Here is a 20,222-nt window from a genome sequence, read left to right as displayed (position 1 = left end):
ATTTTTGTTTCTCCTGAACACATATAGTTTCTTTTATAATTTCAATTAACACACACAAAAACCTATGACATAAAAGTAATTTTGTTCACACCTAACGAATAGTAAGGTTTAGCAAGCACAGTACGTCTTTGTGGCAGAGACTTTGAACATAACTGATATCGATTTGTCACGTTCATGTACAATTTCCACAGTACTTGGAAATTTGGTAATATTTTTCTAAGTTTCAGCTATCGGTAGTGATGTTTAAATACCGCAATGTTTAAAGGTACTTTATCGCAGCCGCACACCTACGTTTCAAGTGCATTGTTTTTGTCAAACCGTTGGTAGGTGTGTTTGTACCGTGACCGTCTTTACGTGGTAGAGCTACTAACACAAGAACTCACACTAGATAACGTTTGCAAATTACCGATAGAGGGCGTGAAAAACGAAGTTATTTAAATTTACAGTAAGCTTGATTTTATTGTTTGTTTGTTTTTGACACTTTCCGGGACGAATTCGGACGAATTTTATATGTCTGTGTATGGGTCAGGCGCGACCATTCAGCCAAGTTCCTGCCCATCTATTGTATTTTTACACAAACTGCATTCAAAAAATATTTTGCGTGCGTCATCTACCGGAATTAGCCAACCTGCCTAGAGTGAGTTCTTGTGTTAGGAACTCTACCTCGCTATTTGAGGTTTTTAGTGTTATTAGTTTGTGTTTAAAAACCAAATCATTGAAGCAAATAGAATCCGAAATTAAGTTGTAGTTTGAAGACTTTACCTGAGACTGTAATCAATATATACATGATTATATTCGACAACGAAAGATAATGCAATTTCTCTCGTGCCTTACCTCATCACTACATTGAAGTGCCATTTGTATTTAGTATAAAAATAACTAAATTTTTGAATTTGTTACAACGTATAGCTTTTGTTACAACGTCAGTTTCTTAATAAAGTGCTAATAATCAACATAGTAAACTAAGTTTAAAGTGTTTGCAGTAGAGGGTTACCATACCTGCGTAAGAAAAATGCCTGACGGTTTAAATAAATATGTCTTTTTTATCACCGCAACTAAAATTTGGTGGTGACTTTTTGGGTGAAATTATGATATTTTAGTTGACCACGACTAAATACTAGTGGCAACTTTTTGGTCTAAAAAATACTCTCTTTTTTATCACCACAACTAAATTTTGGTGGTGACGTTTTGGGATAAAATTCCGTATAGTTGACCACGACTAACCCTAGTGGCAACTTTGTGGGTAAATAATATTGGTTTTCTGGACCACAACTAAATATTGATGGCATCTTTTGGGTGAAATTTTATTTAGTTGTCCACGACTAAACCCTGGTGACAACTTGATCTAGTAAACATAAAAAATAACAAAAAATAACCACCCTTTATTTCTACAGGATTCCAGTTTTAGGAAGCAATTCCAATTTATACACAGTTCAAAACAGTGCATTATATTAGTAGTTTAATATACTACTTGAATTTTGGATTTTGAACCAGAAAGTAGTTTAATATACTACTTAAAAAAAGAACCAAATCACCAATGAGGTGACACTGCCGAGCATTAGAACCTATAGCTACTTTTAATATACTTGCATGTTAATTAAAATCTTTGTAGCTTTTGTTTGTTGTTAAAAGACGCAAAATATGCATTAACTCTTCCTTCCATTAATGGTAAAAAGTGATTTAATACTAACCACTTAAATTATTATTAATGTGAATGTGATGTATATGGGCTTATATTCTCTCTTAATTCGGCGCTGCGAAAACTAAAACAGTTTAGTTGATTGAAAACTGCGAGCTGCTTCGTGGTTAAGGCAGTCAGGCTAGTCGGGCCGCCATTGTCAAAAGCTAGCATTCAGACGTACAGGGTCATAGCAACAGAATTTGAACTGCTTTTAGAATCTGTTATGAAAATGGAACAAGTCAGCCAATGAAGAGCCACAAAGACTATTTAGAATACCAATAACCAAATCTAACGCTCTTGTTTTTGTTTTCCAGGTTTATCACGAAAGAAGCGGAATAAAATTTAGTTGTTTATATCTCATATCAACTTGTTTTTATTGTTACAGGTGTAATATGGAATAAAAAATGCTTTACATTGGCAGTTTGGCCTCAAAATATTATCAGGTAAAGTCTCGCAGTTTTCCAGTTGTTGTGTTTCTTACTAAAATAACCTGATCTTTATTTCTTTCAGGTCAGAAATACCAATAAAGCAGAAAAAGTAAAAATAAACACAGTAAATGAGAAATGTATGGTTTTAGTTACAAATTTAGGTAAGTGTTATTTAAAATAATGCAATGTCGTATAACTTGTTGCAAAAATTGTAACGCAGATTTTGTTTGCATGAAATCACCAATAAAAATAGAATGACAACACCCTGAACATTGTGGTCGATTTGTTTTTTAAGGTAAGTCTTTTTATAGTTGCATATTAAGTGTTGTAAGTTTTTCATCTTTTATAACCATTGTCCTTTGTTTTACAGTGATTATAATGAGATGAATAAAAAAACGCCCAAAGGATGGCAAAAGTGAAATAATAAGGTAAGCATTTTTATGCCATTTTCCACTTCACTTTTGCAAACATCTTTATTAACATCCGCTTTATATTTCTTTCAGGGTAAAAAATGGGCGAATTTACTCATACAAAGGATCAATATCAATTAAAAGGTATGTTTGTCTGGGGGCATACGTGGACTTATTCCTTTCGTATGCCCTCACACCAGTCTGTCTTCCTCGTCACGGTTGTAGTTCTGCGCCGGACGAGGGTCTCTCTACTGAGTTAGATGAGACCCACCGCATGGGTTGGCACCTTGACGTGGTGTGGTGGCTTCTTGACAAAGTCCAACTCGCAGAACCCAAACACTATTAAAACTTTTAACAGTTGGATTATAACTGCAGTCATTAGTGCACTGTTAAGTATGAGTTGCGACCCAAGATTTGGCCTCTTGAAAATTATTTCAGGTTGCATGTTTTTGCAGCAAGAGCATCTACTTCTTACTTTCGCTTCGTTTACTATTTTTTAATTTTCCAAAGCCTTAAACTGTTGCATAATACTATCTTTGTCGTAATAATGGGTTATTTTGTTGGTGACATCATAAATTGTTTGTCGCCTCACTGTGAAGTGTTGTTAGCTTTAAATGCCCACCAAAAAATAACCAAACAACCATTAATTCAAACTGATCAGATGTTTCGGATGTATGTTGGCTGTTATGTGCATCCAAAACTGCACAGGCGACAATTAATCGTAAACCTTTAAGCTAAGAATTGTAAGAACCTCTCTAGGTTAGGCTACCAGACACTAAAATTTATGACATTTAGATTTTTTTTATTTCCGGACAAAGATTTTGCCCGCAATTTTCGGAAAATTGCGGACGTCTGATAACCCTAAGGCTTTTTACTCTTTCGTACATAGAAATCATACTACACTGCACATATCGTGCACATAACTCGTTGTTTTGGATGAAAACAGGCGCTCCCGCAAAATTGATCCTGTACTGTATTCATGCAGTAGACATAACTATAGTTACTGCTGTATTTGCCGTTGTTCATCGCGCTCTATATTGTTCGATTCAAGTATGCAAAAACTCTCTACTGCTAAAAAAGCACTACTGGCACAAATATTAGGCTATCATTGTGCCTAGTGATGACGTTTATTTGACGTCATATGTTGGTTATTGTGGCCACGCAAATATGTCACCTCCATGTCTCCAGGCACACTTTTGCAGGCGAAACTCCAGTTCAAAATATGAATAACGAGTTTCTAAAAGCCGAGAAGCTGATCTTGAATATTCTTATCAACATTTTACGTTCTGATTACGTATGTTTTCATATATGATCAGCACACATTCGTAGTTTCGATTACAGAATTTGTTTTATTGGGAACCTTGGAAATCACTCCTTATGCACATATAGGTACACGTTATTTGTTAACGATAAAAGATCAGGAAAGTTGATTCGATCAACGTTTTGTCGACACTGGTTCCTGAGCCCGTGCCGTAACCTCCTGCTGCCATCCCACTAAAATCTCCACAGTTAAAATAGTTGCCCCAGAACGCGCTTCCACCAATACATGCTTGTTGATAGTATGTGACAGCTGCTGGGTCGACTTTAACTCCAGGGCAGATGGCATTAATATTTTGCGCTGAGTTGACGGTTCGGAACTGAAACAAAATCAAGAAAGTTGTTATTTGACTAAATGATGCAAAATTTTATATTTTTGGAGCTGGATGATTAGCCTAAATCACTATAAGCGTCTTAATAACGTTGGTTGAAAAAATATCCAAATAAACGGGTTTCGCGGCTAAACCGCATTTGTAAAACCTAATCGACCGGTTGCAATAGATGTTTTCAAGAGAATGCGACGTTGTCGTTGTATAGATATATTAAAAGTACGGACAGAATCGAAACATTTCCAAAACGGCACATTCCGCCGACTGCGGGGTATCACTAATTGATACCTGTATATATCCTGCTGTTAAATAGGGTTGTGTGGTTGGTCCGAAGTGGGAAAGAGTATCAGCGGGCGATCCTTCATCGTATGTGACTTGATAACTTGGTCCGTTGTCGCTTCCAGGGTTATAAACGCCTTGTCTTATTGGATAGTAGCTTTGATACATACGTTGAAGATTGCCGCCCAGGTCAGCAAGGAATTGAGTATAGGTTCTATATCGAAGATACGAGTTGCTTCTCCACATCGACAATGGGGTATTATTTGGTACTTGCCAGATCATAATGTCCTTGGCGTCATCGATGGAAAAATAAGCCAAGCTTTTGAAGTCGTCACTGGTTGCAGATGCAACGTTGCCAAATATTTTCAGATTCTCCCAATTTCCATCACCATGTTTTGTAGATTCGTTGTTCCCTTGCTCACTGGACCACTTATCTCCTACTGTGCATCTTCCGTTATCGTGAACGTTGTTTTCATGTATTGAGGCAACCAGAGTCCATCCTCCACCGTTGGTGATCATGTCGCAGTAGGTTTGGTACTCGACTCCATCTGTTGTGTTTAGATTGTACACACCACTCCGAAAAAATTTTCCCTTCATTTCTTCACAAGACTGCATGCCGCCTGTGCAGAAAAATTTCTTTGTCGAACTTAATATGGTTATGTTATCTCATTTGGTAATGTTAAAACTCGTGTTTCTTGTACTTACATGAGATAGAGAAACTTGCTGACAGCAAGATACAGCACTTGAGAAGCTTGAACATTTTTGTTTCTCCTGAACACATATAGTTTCTTTTATAATTTCAATTAACACACACAAAAACCTATGACATAAAAGTAATTTTGTTCACACCTAACGAATAGTAAGGTTTAGCAAGCACAGTACGTCTTTGTGGCAGAGACTTTGAACATAACTGATATCGATTTGTCACGTTCATGTACAATTTCCACAGTACTTGGAAATTTGGTAATATTTTTCTAAGTTTCAGCTATCGGTAGTGATGTTTAAATACCGCAATGTTTAAAGGTACTTTATCGCAGCCGCACACCTACGTTTCAAGTGCATTGTTTTTGTCAAACCGTTGGTAGGTGTGTTTGTACCGTGACCGTCTTTACGTGGTAGAGCTACTAACACAAGAACTCACACTAGATAACGTTTGCAAATTACCGATAGAGGGCGTGAAAAACGAAGTTATTTAAATTTACAGTAAGCTTGATTTTATTGTTTGTTTGTTTTTGACACTTTCCGGGACGAATTCGGACGAATTTTATATGTCTGTGTATGGGTCAGGCGCGACCATTCAGCCAAGTTCCTGCCCATCTATTGTATTTTTACACAAACTGCATTCAAAAAATATTTTGCGTGCGTCATCTACCGGAATTAGCCAACCTGCCTAGAGTGAGTTCTTGTGTTAGGAACTCTACCTCGCTATTTGAGGTTTTTAGTGTTATTAGTTTGTGTTTAAAAACCAAATCATTGAAGCAAATAGAATCCGAAATTAAGTTGTAGTTTGAAGACTTTACCTGAGACTGTAATCAATATATACATGATTATATTCGACAACGAAAGATAATGCAATTTCTCTCGTGCCTTACCTCATCACTACATTGAAGTGCCATTTGTATTTAGTATAAAAATAACTAAATTTTTGAATTTGTTACAACGTATAGCTTTTGTTACAACGTCAGTTTCTTAATAAAGTGCTAATAATCAACATAGTAAACTAAGTTTAAAGTGTTTGCAGTAGAGGGTTACCATACCTGCGTAAGAAAAATGCCTGACGGTTTAAATAAATATGTCTTTTTTATCACCGCAACTAAAATTTGGTGGTGACTTTTTGGGTGAAATTATGATATTTTAGTTGACCACGACTAAATACTAGTGGCAACTTTTTGGTCTAAAAAATACTCTCTTTTTTATCACCACAACTAAATTTTGGTGGTGACGTTTTGGGATAAAATTCCGTATAGTTGACCACGACTAACCCTAGTGGCAACTTTGTGGGTAAATAATATTGGTTTTCTGGACCACAACTAAATATTGATGGCATCTTTTGGGTGAAATTTTATTTAGTTGTCCACGACTAAACCCTGGTGACAACTTGATCTAGTAAACATAAAAAATAACAAAAAATAACCACCCTTTATTTCTACAGGATTCCAGTTTTAGGAAGCAATTCCAATTTATACACAGTTCAAAACAGTGCATTATATTAGTAGTTTAATATACTACTTGAATTTTGGATTTTGAACCAGAAAGTAGTTTAATATACTACTTAAAAAAAGAACCAAATCACCAATGAGGTGACACTGCCGAGCATTAGAACCTATAGCTACTTTTAATATACTTGCATGTTAATTAAAATCTTTGTAGCTTTTGTTTGTTGTTAAAAGACGCAAAATATGCATTAACTCTTCCTTCCATTAATGGTAAAAAGTGATTTAATACTAACCACTTAAATTATTATTAATGTGAATGTGATGTATATGGGCTTATATTCTCTCTTAATTCGGCGCTGCGAAAACTAAAACAGTTTAGTTGATTGAAAACTGCGAGCTGCTTCGTGGTTAAGGCAGTCAGGCTAGTCGGGCCGCCATTGTCAAAAGCTAGCATTCAGACGTACAGGGTCATAGCAACAGAATTTGAACTGCTTTTAGAATCTGTTATGAAAATGGAACAAGTCAGCCAATGAAGAGCCACAAAGACTATTTAGAATACCAATAACCAAATCTAACGCTCTTGTTTTTGTTTTCCAGGTTTATCACGAAAGAAGCGGAATAAAATTTAGTTGTTTATATCTCATATCAACTTGTTTTTATTGTTACAGGTGTAATATGGAATAAAAAATGCTTTACATTGGCAGTTTGGCCTCAAAATATTATCAGGTAAAGTCTTGCAGTTTTCCAGTTGTTGTGTTTCTTACTAAAATAACCTGATCTTTCATTCTTTCAGGTCAGAAATACCAATAAAGCAGAAAAAGTAAAAATAAACACAGTAAATGAGAAATGTATGGTTTTAGTTACAAATTTAGGTAAGTGTTATTTAAAATAATGCAATGTCGTATAACTTGTTGCAAAAATTGTAACGCAGATTTTGTTTGCAGGAAATAACCAATAAAAATAGAATGACAACACCCTGAACATTGTGGTCGATTTGTTTTTTAAGGTAAGTCTTTTTATAGTTGCATATTAAGTGTTGTAAGTTTTTCATCTTTTATAACCATTGTCCTTTGTTTTACAGTGATTATAATGAGATGAATAAAAAAACGCCCAAAGGATGGCAAAAGTGAAATAATAAGGTAAGCATTTTTATGCCATTTTCCACTTCACTTTTGCAAACATCTTTATTAACATCCGCTTTATATTTCTTTCAGGGTAAAAAATGGGCGAATTTACTCATACAAAGGATCAATATCAATTAAAAGGTATGTTTGTCTGGGGGCATACGTGGACTTATTCCTTTCGTATGCCCTCACACCAGTCTGTCTTCCTCGTCACGGTTGTAGTTCTGCGCCGGACGAGGGTCTCTCTACTGAGTTAGATGAGACCCACCGCATGGGTTGGCACCTTGACGTGGTGTGGTGGCTTCTTGACAAAGTCCAACTCGCAGAACCCAAACACTATTAAAACTTTTAACAGTTGGATTATAACTGCAGTCATTAGTGCACTGTTAAGTATGAGTTGCGACCCAAGATTTGGCCTCTTGAAAATTATTTCAGGTTGCATGTTTTTGCAGCAAGAGCATCTACTTCTTACTTTCGCTTCGTTTACTATTTTTTAATTTTCCAAAGCCTTAAACTGTTGCATAATACTATCTTTGTCGTAATAATGGGTTATTTTGTTGGTGACATCATAAATTGTTTGTCGCCTCACTGTGAAGTGTTGTTAGCTTTAAATGCCCACCAAAAAATAACCAAACAACCATTAATTCAAACTGATCAGATGTTTCGGATGTATGTTGGCTGTTATGTGCATCCAAAACTGCACAGGCGACAATTAATCGTAAACCTTTAAGCTAAGAATTGTAAGAACCTCTCTAGGTTAGGCTACCAGACACTAAAATTTATGACATTTAGATTTTTTTTATTTCCGGACAAAGATTTTGCCCGCAATTTTCGGAAAATTGCGGACGTCTGATAACCCTAAGGCTTTTTACTCTTTCGTACATAGAAATCATACTACACTGCACATATCGTGCACATAACTCGTTGTTTTGGATGAAAACAGGCGCTCCCGCAAAATTGATCCTGTACTGTATTCATGCAGTAGACATAACTATAGTTACTGCTGTATTTGCCGTTGTTCATCGCGCTCTATATTGTTCGATTCAAGTATGCAAAAACTCTCTACTGCTAAAAAAGCACTACTGGCACAAATATTAGGCTATCATTGTGCCTAGTGATGACGTTTATTTGACGTCATATGTTGGTTATTGTGGCCACGCAAATATGTCACCTCCATGTCTCCAGGCACACTTTTGCAGGCGAAACTCCAGTTCAAAATATGAATAACGAGTTTCTAAAAGCCGAGAAGCTGATCTTGAATATTCTTATCAACATTTTACGTTCTGATTACGTATGTTTTCATATATGATCAGCACACATTCGTAGTTTCGATTACAGAATTTGTTTTATTGGGAACCTTGGAAATCACTCCTTATGCACATATAGGTACACGTTATTTGTTAACGATAAAAGATCAGGAAAGTTGATTCGATCAACGTTTTGTCGACACTGGTTCCTGAGCCCGTGCCGTAACCTCCTGCTGCCATCCCACTAAAATCTCCACAGTTAAAATAGTTGCCCCAGAACGCGCTTCCACCAATACATGCTTGTTGATAGTATGTGACAGCTGCTGGGTCGACTTTAACTCCAGGGCAGATGGCATTAATATTTTGCGCTGAGTTGACGGTTCGGAACTGAAACAAAATCAAGAAAGTTGTTATTTGACTAAATGATGCAAAATTTTATATTTTTGGAGCTGGATGATTAGCCTAAATCACTATAAGCGTCTTAATAACGTTGGTTGAAAAAATATCCAAATAAACGGGTTTCGCGGCTAAACCGCATTTGTAAAACCTAATCGACCGGTTGCAATAGATGTTTTCAAGAGAATGCGACGTTGTCGTTGTATAGATATATTAAAAGTACGGACAGAATCGAAACATTTCCAAAACGGCACATTCCGCCGACTGCGGGGTATCACTAATTGATACCTGTATATATCCTGCTGTTAAATAGGGTTGTGTGGTTGGTCCGAAGTGGGAAAGAGTATCAGCGGGCGATCCTTCATCGTATGTGACTTGATAACTTGGTCCGTTGTCGCTTCCAGGGTTATAAACGCCTTGTCTTATTGGATAGTAGCTTTGATACATACGTTGAAGATTGCCGCCCAGGTCAGCAAGGAATTGAGTATAGGTTCTATATCGAAGATACGAGTTGCTTCTCCACATCGACAATGGGGTATTATTTGGTACTTGCCAGATCATAATGTCCTTGGCGTCATCGATGGAAAAATAAGCCAAGCTTTTGAAGTCGTCACTGGTTGCAGATGCAACGTTGCCAAATATTTTCAGATTCTCCCAATTTCCATCACCATGTTTTGTAGATTCGTTGTTCCCTTGCTCACTGGACCACTTATCTCCTACTGTGCATCTTCCGTTATCGTGAACGTTGTTTTCATGTATTGAGGCAACCAGAGTCCATCCTCCACCGTTGGTGATCATGTCGCAGTAGGTTTGGTACTCGACTCCATCTGTTGTGTTTAGATTGTACACACCACTCCGAAAAAATTTTCCCTTCATTTCTTCACAAGACTGCATGCCGCCTGTGCAGAAAAATTTCTTTGTCGAACTTAATATGGTTATGTTATCTCATTTGGTAATGTTAAAACTCGTGTTTCTTGTACTTACATGAGATAGAGAAACTTGCTGACAGCAAGATACAGCACTTGAGAAGCTTGAACATTTTTGTTTCTCCTGAACACATATAGTTTCTTTTATAATTTCAATTAACACACACAAAAACCTATGACATAAAAGTAATTTTGTTCACACCTAACGAATAGTAAGGTTTAGCAAGCACAGTACGTCTTTGTGGCAGAGACTTTGAACATAACTGATATCGATTTGTCACGTTCATGTACAATTTCCACAGTACTTGGAAATTTGGTAATATTTTTCTAAGTTTCAGCTATCGGTAGTGATGTTTAAATACCGCAATGTTTAAAGGTACTTTATCGCAGCCGCACACCTACGTTTCAAGTGCATTGTTTTTGTCAAACCGTTGGTAGGTGTGTTTGTACCGTGACCGTCTTTACGTGGTAGAGCTACTAACACAAGAACTCACACTAGATAACGTTTGCAAATTACCGATAGAGGGCGTGAAAAACGAAGTTATTTAAATTTACAGTAAGCTTGATTTTATTGTTTGTTTGTTTTTGACACTTTCCGGGACGAATTCGGACGAATTTTATATGTCTGTGTATGGGTCAGGCGCGACCATTCAGCCAAGTTCCTGCCCATCTATTGTATTTTTACACAAACTGCATTCAAAAAATATTTTGCGTGCGTCATCTACCGGAATTAGCCAACCTGCCTAGAGTGAGTTCTTGTGTTAGGAACTCTACCTCGCTATTTGAGGTTTTTAGTGTTATTAGTTTGTGTTTAAAAACCAAATCATTGAAGCAAATAGAATCCGAAATTAAGTTGTAGTTTGAAGACTTTACCTGAGACTGTAATCAATATATACATGATTATATTCGACAACGAAAGATAATGCAATTTCTCTCGTGCCTTACCTCATCACTACATTGAAGTGCCATTTGTATTTAGTATAAAAATAACTAAATTTTTGAATTTGTTACAACGTATAGCTTTTGTTACAACGTCAGTTTCTTAATAAAGTGCTAATAATCAACATAGTAAACTAAGTTTAAAGTGTTTGCAGTAGAGGGTTACCATACCTGCGTAAGAAAAATGCCTGACGGTTTAAATAAATATGTCTTTTTTATCACCGCAACTAAAATTTGGTGGTGACTTTTTGGGTGAAATTATGATATTTTAGTTGACCACGACTAAATACTAGTGGCAACTTTTTGGTCTAAAAAATACTCTCTTTTTTATCACCACAACTAAATTTTGGTGGTGACGTTTTGGGATAAAATTCCGTATAGTTGACCACGACTAACCCTAGTGGCAACTTTGTGGGTAAATAATATTGGTTTTCTGGACCACAACTAAATATTGATGGCATCTTTTGGGTGAAATTTTATTTAGTTGTCCACGACTAAACCCTGGTGACAACTTGATCTAGTAAACATAAAAAATAACAAAAAATAACCACCCTTTATTTCTACAGGATTCCAGTTTTAGGAAGCAATTCCAATTTATACACAGTTCAAAACAGTGCATTATATTAGTAGTTTAATATACTACTTGAATTTTGGATTTTGAACCAGAAAGTAGTTTAATATACTACTTAAAAAAAGAACCAAATCACCAATGAGGTGACACTGCCGAGCATTAGAACCTATAGCTACTTTTAATATACTTGCATGTTAATTAAAATCTTTGTAGCTTTTGTTTGTTGTTAAAAGACGCAAAATATGCATTAACTCTTCCTTCCATTAATGGTAAAAAGTGATTTAATACTAACCACTTAAATTATTATTAATGTGAATGTGATGTATATGGGCTTATATTCTCTCTTAATTCGGCGCTGCGAAAACTAAAACAGTTTAGTTGATTGAAAACTGCGAGCTGCTTCGTGGTTAAGGCAGTCAGGCTAGTCGGGCCGCCATTGTCAAAAGCTAGCATTCAGACGTACAGGGTCATAGCAACAGAATTTGAACTGCTTTTAGAATCTGTTATGAAAATGGAACAAGTCAGCCAATGAAGAGCCACAAAGACTATTTAGAATACCAATAACCAAATCTAACGCTCTTGTTTTTGTTTTCCAGGTTTATCACGAAAGAAGCGGAATAAAATTTAGTTGTTTATATCTCATATCAACTTGTTTTTATTGTTACAGGTGTAATATGGAATAAAAAATGCTTTACATTGGCAGTTTGGCCTCAAAATATTATCAGGTAAAGTCTTGCAGTTTTCCAGTTGTTGTGTTTCTTACTAAAATAACCTGATCTTTCATTCTTTCAGGTCAGAAATACCAATAAAGCAGAAAAAGTAAAAATAAACACAGTAAATGAGAAATGTATGGTTTTAGTTACAAATTTAGGTAAGTGTTATTTAAAATAATGCAATGTCGTATAACTTGTTGCAAAAATTGTAACGCAGATTTTGTTTGCAGGAAATAACCAATAAAAATAGAATGACAACACCCTGAACATTGTGGTCGATTTGTTTTTTAAGGTAAGTCTTTTTATAGTTGCATATTAAGTGTTGTAAGTTTTTCATCTTTTATAACCATTGTCCTTTGTTTTACAGTGATTATAATGAGATGAATAAAAAAACGCCCAAAGGATGGCAAAAGTGAAATAATAAGGTAAGCATTTTTATGCCATTTTCCACTTCACTTTTGCAAACATCTTTATTAACATCCGCTTTATATTTCTTTCAGGGTAAAAAATGGGCGAATTTACTCATACAAAGGATCAATATCAATTAAAAGGTATGTTTGTCTGGGGGCATACGTGGACTTATTCCTTTCGTATGCCCTCACACCAGTCTGTCTTCCTCGTCACGGTTGTAGTTCTGCGCCGGACGAGGGTCTCTCTACTGAGTTAGATGAGACCCACCGCATGGGTTGGCACCTTGACGTGGTGTGGTGGCTTCTTGACAAAGTCCAACTCGCAGAACCCAAACACTATTAAAACTTTTAACAGTTGGATTATAACTGCAGTCATTAGTGCACTGTTAAGTATGAGTTGCGACCCAAGATTTGGCCTCTTGAAAATTATTTCAGGTTGCATGTTTTTGCAGCAAGAGCATCTACTTCTTACTTTCGCTTCGTTTACTATTTTTTAATTTTCCAAAGCCTTAAACTGTTGCATAATACTATCTTTGTCGTAATAATGGGTTATTTTGTTGGTGACATCATAAATTGTTTGTCGCCTCACTGTGAAGTGTTGTTAGCTTTAAATGCCCACCAAAAAATAACCAAACAACCATTAATTCAAACTGATCAGATGTTTCGGATGTATGTTGGCTGTTATGTGCATCCAAAACTGCACAGGCGACAATTAATCGTAAACCTTTAAGCTAAGAATTGTAAGAACCTCTCTAGGTTAGGCTACCAGACACTAAAATTTATGACATTTAGATTTTTTTTATTTCCGGACAAAGATTTTGCCCGCAATTTTCGGAAAATTGCGGACGTCTGATAACCCTAAGGCTTTTTACTCTTTCGTACATAGAAATCATACTACACTGCACATATCGTGCACATAACTCGTTGTTTTGGATGAAAACAGGCGCTCCCGCAAAATTGATCCTGTACTGTATTCATGCAGTAGACATAACTATAGTTACTGCTGTATTTGCCGTTGTTCATCGCGCTCTATATTGTTCGATTCAAGTATGCAAAAACTCTCTACTGCTAAAAAAGCACTACTGGCACAAATATTAGGCTATCATTGTGCCTAGTGATGACGTTTATTTGACGTCATATGTTGGTTATTGTGGCCACGCAAATATGTCACCTCCATGTCTCCAGGCACACTTTTGCAGGCGAAACTCCAGTTCAAAATATGAATAACGAGTTTCTAAAAGCCGAGAAGCTGATCTTGAATATTCTTATCAACATTTTACGTTCTGATTACGTATGTTTTCATATATGATCAGCACACATTCGTAGTTTCGATTACAGAATTTGTTTTATTTGGCACCTTGGAAATCACTCCTTATGCACATATAGGTACACGTTATTTGTTAACGATAAAAGATCAGGAAAGTTGATTCGATCAACGTTTTGTCGACACTGGTTCCTGAGCCCGTGCCGTAACCTCCTGCTGCCATCCCACTAAAATCTCCACAGTTAAAATAGTTGCCCCAGAACGCGCTTCCACCAATACATGCTTGTTGATAGTATGTGACAGCTGCTGGGTCGACTTTAACTCCAGGGCAGATGGCATTAATATTTTGCGCTGAGTTGACGGTTCGGAACTGAAACAAAATCAAGAAAGTTGTTATTTGACTAAATGATGCAAAATTTTATATTTTTGGAGCTGGATGATTAGCCTAAATCACTATAAGCGTCTTAATAACGTTGGTTGGAAAAAATATCCAAATAAACGGGTTTCGCGGCTAAACCGCATTTGTAAAACCTAATCGACCGGTTGCAATAGATGTTTTCAAGAGAATGCGACGTTGTCGTTGTATAGATATATTAAAAGTACGGACAGAATCGAAACATTTCCAAAACGGCACATTCCGCCGACTGCGGGGTATCACTAATTGATACCTGTATATATCCTGCTGTTAAATAGGGTTGTGTGGTTGGTCCGAAGTGGGAAAGAGTATCAGCGGGCGATCCTTCATCGTATGTGACTTGATAACTTGGTCCGTTGTCGCTTCCAGGGTTATAAACGCCTTGTCTTATTGGATAGTAGCTTTGATACATACGTTGAAGATTGCCGCCCAGGTCAGCAAGGAATTGAGTATAGGTTCTATATCGAAGATACGAGTTGCTTCTCCACATCGACAATGGGGTATTATTTGGTACCTGCCAGATCATAATGTCCTTGGCGTCATCGATGGAAAAATAAGCCAAGCTTTTGAAGTCGTCACTGGTTGCAGATGCAACGTTGCCAAATATTTTTAGATTCTCCCAATTTCCATCACCATGTTTTGTAGATTCGTTGTTCCCTTGCTCACTGGACCACTTATCTCCAACTGTGCATCTTCCGTTATCGTGAACGTTGTTTTCATGTATTGAGGCAACCAGAGTCCATCCTCCACCGTTGGTGAGCATGTCGCAGTAGGTTTGGTACTCGACTCCATCTGTTGTGTTTAGATTGTACACACCACTCCGAAAAATTTTTCCCTTCATTTTTTCACAAGACTGCATGCCGCCTGTGCAGAAAAATTTCTTTGTCGAACTTAATATGGTTATGTTATCTCGTTTGGTAATGTAAAACTCGTGTTTCTTGTACTTACATGAGATAGAGAAACTTGCTGACAGCAAGATACAGCACTTGAGAAGCTTGAACATTTTTGTTTCTCCTGAACACATATAGTTTCTTTCTATAATTTCAATTAACACGATTTAAAAAAAAGTAATATGACATAAGTTAATTTTGTTCACACCTAACGAAATTAAGGTTTAGCAAGCGCAGTACGTCTTTGTGGCAGAAACTTGGTACATAACTGATATCGATTTGTCACGTTCACGTACAGTTTCCACAGTACTTGGAAACTTGTCAATATTTTTCTAAGTTTCAGCTATCGGTAGTGATGTTTAAATACCGCAATGTTTAAAGGTACTTTATCGCAGCCGCACACGTACGTTTCAAGTGCATTGTTTTTGTCAAACCGTTGGTAGACGTTTTTGTATCGTGACCGCCGTTATTTGGTAGAGCTACTAACACAAGAACTCACACTAAATAAGGAGTGCTAAATACCGATCGAGGGCGTGAAGAGCGAAGTTATTTAAATTTACAGTAATACTGGTATAGGGTTAGGGACTAAATTTAACATACGAACTGTTTTTAGTTTATAATTTTTATAAAACCTTAGACCAGCGGTTCTCAAACTGGGGTCCGCGGTCCCTTAGGGTAGTAGTCTTTAACCTGTGGGTCGCCACCCCAAGTGGGGTCGCCTAAACGTTTTCTGGGGGTCGCTATAAATTTAATTTATTAGCGTTTAAATATACTACCAAAAATTATACGTTTTTATTCTTATTCTTGTTCGCAACTTTTGCTCATGTTTAGCAACACAGCTTGGTACCTCCCAAGTCTATAAAAAAATCTATAAAAATAATCTATAAGAAAGTCAAGTTGTCCAACGCATTGTTACGCGATAAAGCCACATCGCACTAATGACATATTGTGTCCAAAATAATACAGCAGGTACAGGAAAAGTATTTAACCTTACTGATTTCTGCAAAAACGCGAATAACATTGGCCAAATTAAATAAAACTTTTGGGTTTTAACATTTTTGCGTAATTTTACATGCTGAATGATAATATAAATTAGGCGCGCATATTTACATGAAAATAGTTTCAACATTTTTTCTCCCTATAGGAAAAAATGGGGTCGCATGTAAATGCTTGTTTAATTTTCTTTTAATTTGGGGCCGTTTTTAAAAAAGGTTAAAGACCACTGCCTTAAGGGTCCGCCAAGCGATTTCAGAGCGACCGCGTAGTGCTTTTAGGTATTTCTACAATCCTATGTAATATGAGATCTTGCGAATGTAGAAGCAAAAATTCGACAGATAAACGAGTATTCTGTGATAAAAAGTGGTCCATTGCTTTATTTTCAGGTAACAAACAGAGGTGATTGTTCGCGCACTATATTTATATTGCTTCATTCTTGTTTGCTGCCTAATAACTTGGAGCATTCCCACGCAAAGTGATCTTTATACGAAACTGAACTAAATTCATTCTGCGTGTTGCCGTTGGAGTATTTCGATAGTAATTTAACTTTTAGTTGGTAACTCGACAGTTTTGTTTTGCCCTGTTTTTTCAGTTTTATAAATATATATAGCTTGGACCGCGAGTGCTCGAAAATTTGCGAAGAGACCGTTATGACCGTTATAAAAAATTGAAAACGTTTGAGAACCGCTGCCTTGGACCAACCCTAACAGCTCTAACCGTCAGTTATTTACACAAACTGCATTAAAAAAATTTGCCTGCGCCACTTACCGGAATTTAGCCAACGTGTCTAAACCCTTTGAGCAGTGGTTCCCAAACTATGCGCCGTCAGTCAAGTACAGTAGTAGTACCAGGTGCTTAGACCACTAGGCCAACATGCTCCACGTCTCTGAGATGTTCAACTAGGCTATTCAACTATGAGAGTGACCGGTATAGCGGCTTTATGACCTCATAGTTAGTGCCTTCAAATGTTCGAAGTGCGCCAAATAATTTTTGTTTTTTCTAAAATGCGCCTTCAAAGAAAAAAGTTTGGGAACCACTGCCTTTGAGGTTTTTTTTTTTTTGTGCACTGCTTTTTTTAATTCAGTCGACAAATCTTAGTTAGAACGGGTCAATAGAATTGCTTTTAGTTTGTGGAGCTGTCCTTGGTTTATATCTACATGGCTGAATCCTCTTTCGGTCCAAACAATTTTCTAATCCAGGGTCTACAAAAGCCCATATTATCCCCTACAGAGAAAATTGACAATGTACAGCCCACACAAAAAGGTCTTCTATACCAAATACCACTTTGTCAAAGGGCTAAAGTGAGTTCTTGTGTTAGTAGCTCGGTTGTCTATAACCCGAATCAATCTACGGTGTAAAATACAGTAAAACGGCAGAGATTATAGAAACAACACCCGATAGGCAGACAAGACAGACATCGTTTAATCACTTGTTTAGCCTTTTTCTATTAATATTTATTTATCCGTTTTTTCGACAAAAGATTTCAAATTTAATGTACCTTGAAATTCTAAGTGTACCCTCCTGCCCTTATGCCATGATACGCTTACGTGCGCAATATTGTTTATATAATCCTTCCAACCAGAATGCATTAAAGCTGTGTTGCTTTGTTCTCTTGTAGCCCCGTGCAAACAAATACCAGCAATCGATTTTGTAAAGGATTTCATTGAAATGGTTCGCTTGTTTTTCTGACTGAGCTTGTTTATGTTGACTGGAGACTAGATACTAAATGTTAAGTGTTTAAATGGCTGGTATACTTGTTTTGACGTTATACTGTTACTGAGTATCGAAATGTAAAAACTTATCTTTGTATTGTTTTGTGTTAAATGTAAGAAAACAACGAGAGCCTTTTACAGGCTTTCTATTAGAGCATTCACATATCAGTGACAAAAAACTTCTATGAAGGTATAAAACATTTGTAAAGTGGAAAACTTGTGGTGAAATTCAGTTTTCACATTATTCCTAAACTCCATGGATTTTGCTGCTGGAAGCTTTAAAAAGACTTATTTTAAGATTTCAACACATTCTTATTTTAGAATTGTTTCTGTCGGAACGGCACCGCGGTGAATTGCTTGCTTGTGAAAACGAATATCAATATTTGATCAACAAATTGTAAAGAAAAATTATATTAGAGCTTAGGTTTTAACTTTCAATTTAACAAACCTGTTACGAACGAACGAGCGTACGCCAAATGTTGTGTAAGAACTTCGTCGTCGCGAACAAATCATGGATTCGTATGAATGAGTGCCATCTTCTATTGTCAAGTTTAAAGCAATAGACAAAAAAACGTGATGGGCAACTTCAAAACATACGATCTTTAGTGCGCAAAAATTTAGCAACGAATTGCACAAAAAAAAAAAATTCGTTGAAATAAGAAAAGCGTGATAATTACAAAGAGTTTAAGCCAACTTATAGGTCACAAAATTATCGAAAAACGTAACAAAAATTTGTTTTTACAAATTGGTCAAATTGTCTATTTTTGATTCCGATTTGAACCGGTTTGGAACGGAAAGGCCATAGGTTTTTTTCGAAAATCGGGTCAAAGTTTTCGATTTTAGAAACCGGTCAAACCGGTTTGGAGGTTCGGTAGGAGGCAGAAACCGGTCACAACCGGTTTGAAACTAGAATATTCCCACGAAAATCCACCCAAAACCGGTTTTTTTCCCTGATTTTTTGACCCCCAAAAATCGGAAAGCGGAAAGGCTATAGTCTTAGTGTCACGTTCCGTTTTACGGGTACGCAAAAGATTGGGACTGACTATCGGAAGTTCCTTAACAACGCTCGTGTACTCTGATCGGTCGTGTACTCTGATCGGCAGCAATCCTTTCCTTTTACATTTATTCACGTCCAACCAACAAAACAACAGTCCAGCACTACTTCGCAGTTATCTCTATACCGTTCTATATCATTCTATATTATCTCGTTAGATGGGGGCGCTTATATACCATGCGTTACAATGATCGGGGGAAAAGGCGTTAACTCGCTATGACTATTTCCTGTAGATAAAACAATGAACAATGCAACGGGCAACGGCGACGCGTTAAAACTGGCACACTAGGACAATGACAACACAATAGCGCCTGCAACGATAGACTCTAGACCAGTGGTTCTCAACCGGGGGTCCGCGGACCCCCAGAGGTCCGCAAAGTGTTTTTAGGGGGTACGCGACAACTTCCTAATTTTGCAGACAACGATATTGATAAAGCGCTATTTAAAGAAATATGCCTCAGCGTTTTGAAATAGCATGAAACTTTTTTTAAATAATTCTTCATAGGCGACAAACCAAAATGCATTGTCACATTTTAACTCCATTGTGATGCAACAGAGGTAAATTTTCAGTGGCAAACAACCCCCCCACTTTTAGTTCCCATGTCGCAGCCCAGTCAAAGTGATTGAAATTTTGATCCTGGACCAAACGTGGTTGATATATTCTGCACCTTTTTGGGGGGTTGCTTGTTAATAAAAAGAGGACAAAAAATACCAAAACCTTCAAAGGGGTCCGCGATTAGTTTGACAGTACCAAAAGGGGTCCGCAAAGGCAAAAAGGTTGAGAACCACTGCTCTAGACGTACAGAAAATGTCCGTGATGCGTTGTAACTGGGTCGCAGGATATTGTCATGGGGCGGTCTAGAATATTTGTGACACTAACGTTGTTTTCAAAAATCGGGTAAAAATATTTGATTTTAGAAACCGGTTTGGAGGTTCGGTAGGAGGCAGCAACCGGTCATAACCGG

At 36.9% G+C, this 20,222-nt stretch overlaps 3 protein-coding genes across 5 annotated transcripts; all 3 read right to left on the bottom strand.

The window, feature by feature from the left end:
- Positions 1–3,430: 3,430 nt before the first annotated feature.
- On the bottom strand, positions 3,431–5,237 carry LOC145232879 (intelectin-1-like). Its single transcript, XM_080097556.1, has 3 exons — positions 5,150–5,237; positions 4,454–5,064; positions 3,431–4,156 (listed from the first exon to the last, which is right to left on the bottom strand). The coding sequence occupies exons 1-3, from the start codon at positions 5,223–5,225 to the stop codon at positions 3,923–3,925; spliced, it is 921 nt and encodes a 306-aa protein (XP_079953682.1). The 5' UTR covers positions 5,226–5,237; the 3' UTR covers positions 3,431–3,922.
- Positions 5,238–8,632: 3,395 nt separating this feature from the next.
- On the bottom strand, positions 8,633–10,439 carry LOC145234674 (intelectin-1-like). Its single transcript, XM_080099388.1, has 3 exons — positions 10,352–10,439; positions 9,656–10,266; positions 8,633–9,358 (listed from the first exon to the last, which is right to left on the bottom strand). The coding sequence occupies exons 1-3, from the start codon at positions 10,425–10,427 to the stop codon at positions 9,125–9,127; spliced, it is 921 nt and encodes a 306-aa protein (XP_079955514.1). The 5' UTR covers positions 10,428–10,439; the 3' UTR covers positions 8,633–9,124.
- A 3,813-nt stretch (positions 10,440–14,252) lies between these two features.
- On the bottom strand, positions 14,253–19,396 carry LOC145233754 (intelectin-1-like). 3 transcript variants are annotated; one of them, XM_080098531.1, is made up of 4 exons: positions 18,652–19,396; positions 15,554–15,640; positions 14,859–15,469; positions 14,253–14,560 (listed from the first exon to the last, which is right to left on the bottom strand). In XM_080098531.1, exons 2-4 carry the CDS (start codon positions 15,627–15,629, stop codon positions 14,327–14,329), a joined length of 921 nt encoding a protein of 306 aa, XP_079954657.1. In that variant the 5' UTR covers positions 15,630–15,640; positions 18,652–19,396; the 3' UTR covers positions 14,253–14,326. The 3 variants fall into 3 exon arrangements, with proteins under 3 accessions (XP_079954657.1, XP_079954658.1, XP_079954656.1); XM_080098532.1 differs by having other exon boundaries at positions 15,554–15,619; XM_080098530.1 differs by lacking the exon at positions 18,652–19,396 and adding an exon at positions 17,990–18,645 and having other exon boundaries at positions 15,554–15,619.
- Between the last annotated feature and the right edge of the window lie 826 nt (positions 19,397–20,222).

The sequence above is a fragment of the Phallusia mammillata genome, chromosome 6, assembly GCF_965637545.1.
Source record: "Phallusia mammillata chromosome 6, kaPhaMamm4.hap1.1, whole genome shotgun sequence".
NCBI lineage: Eukaryota > Metazoa > Chordata > Ascidiacea > Phlebobranchia > Ascidiidae > Phallusia > Phallusia mammillata.
Note: the sequence above shows the minus strand (reverse complement) of the source record. Positions and strands in the feature narration are given on the sequence as shown.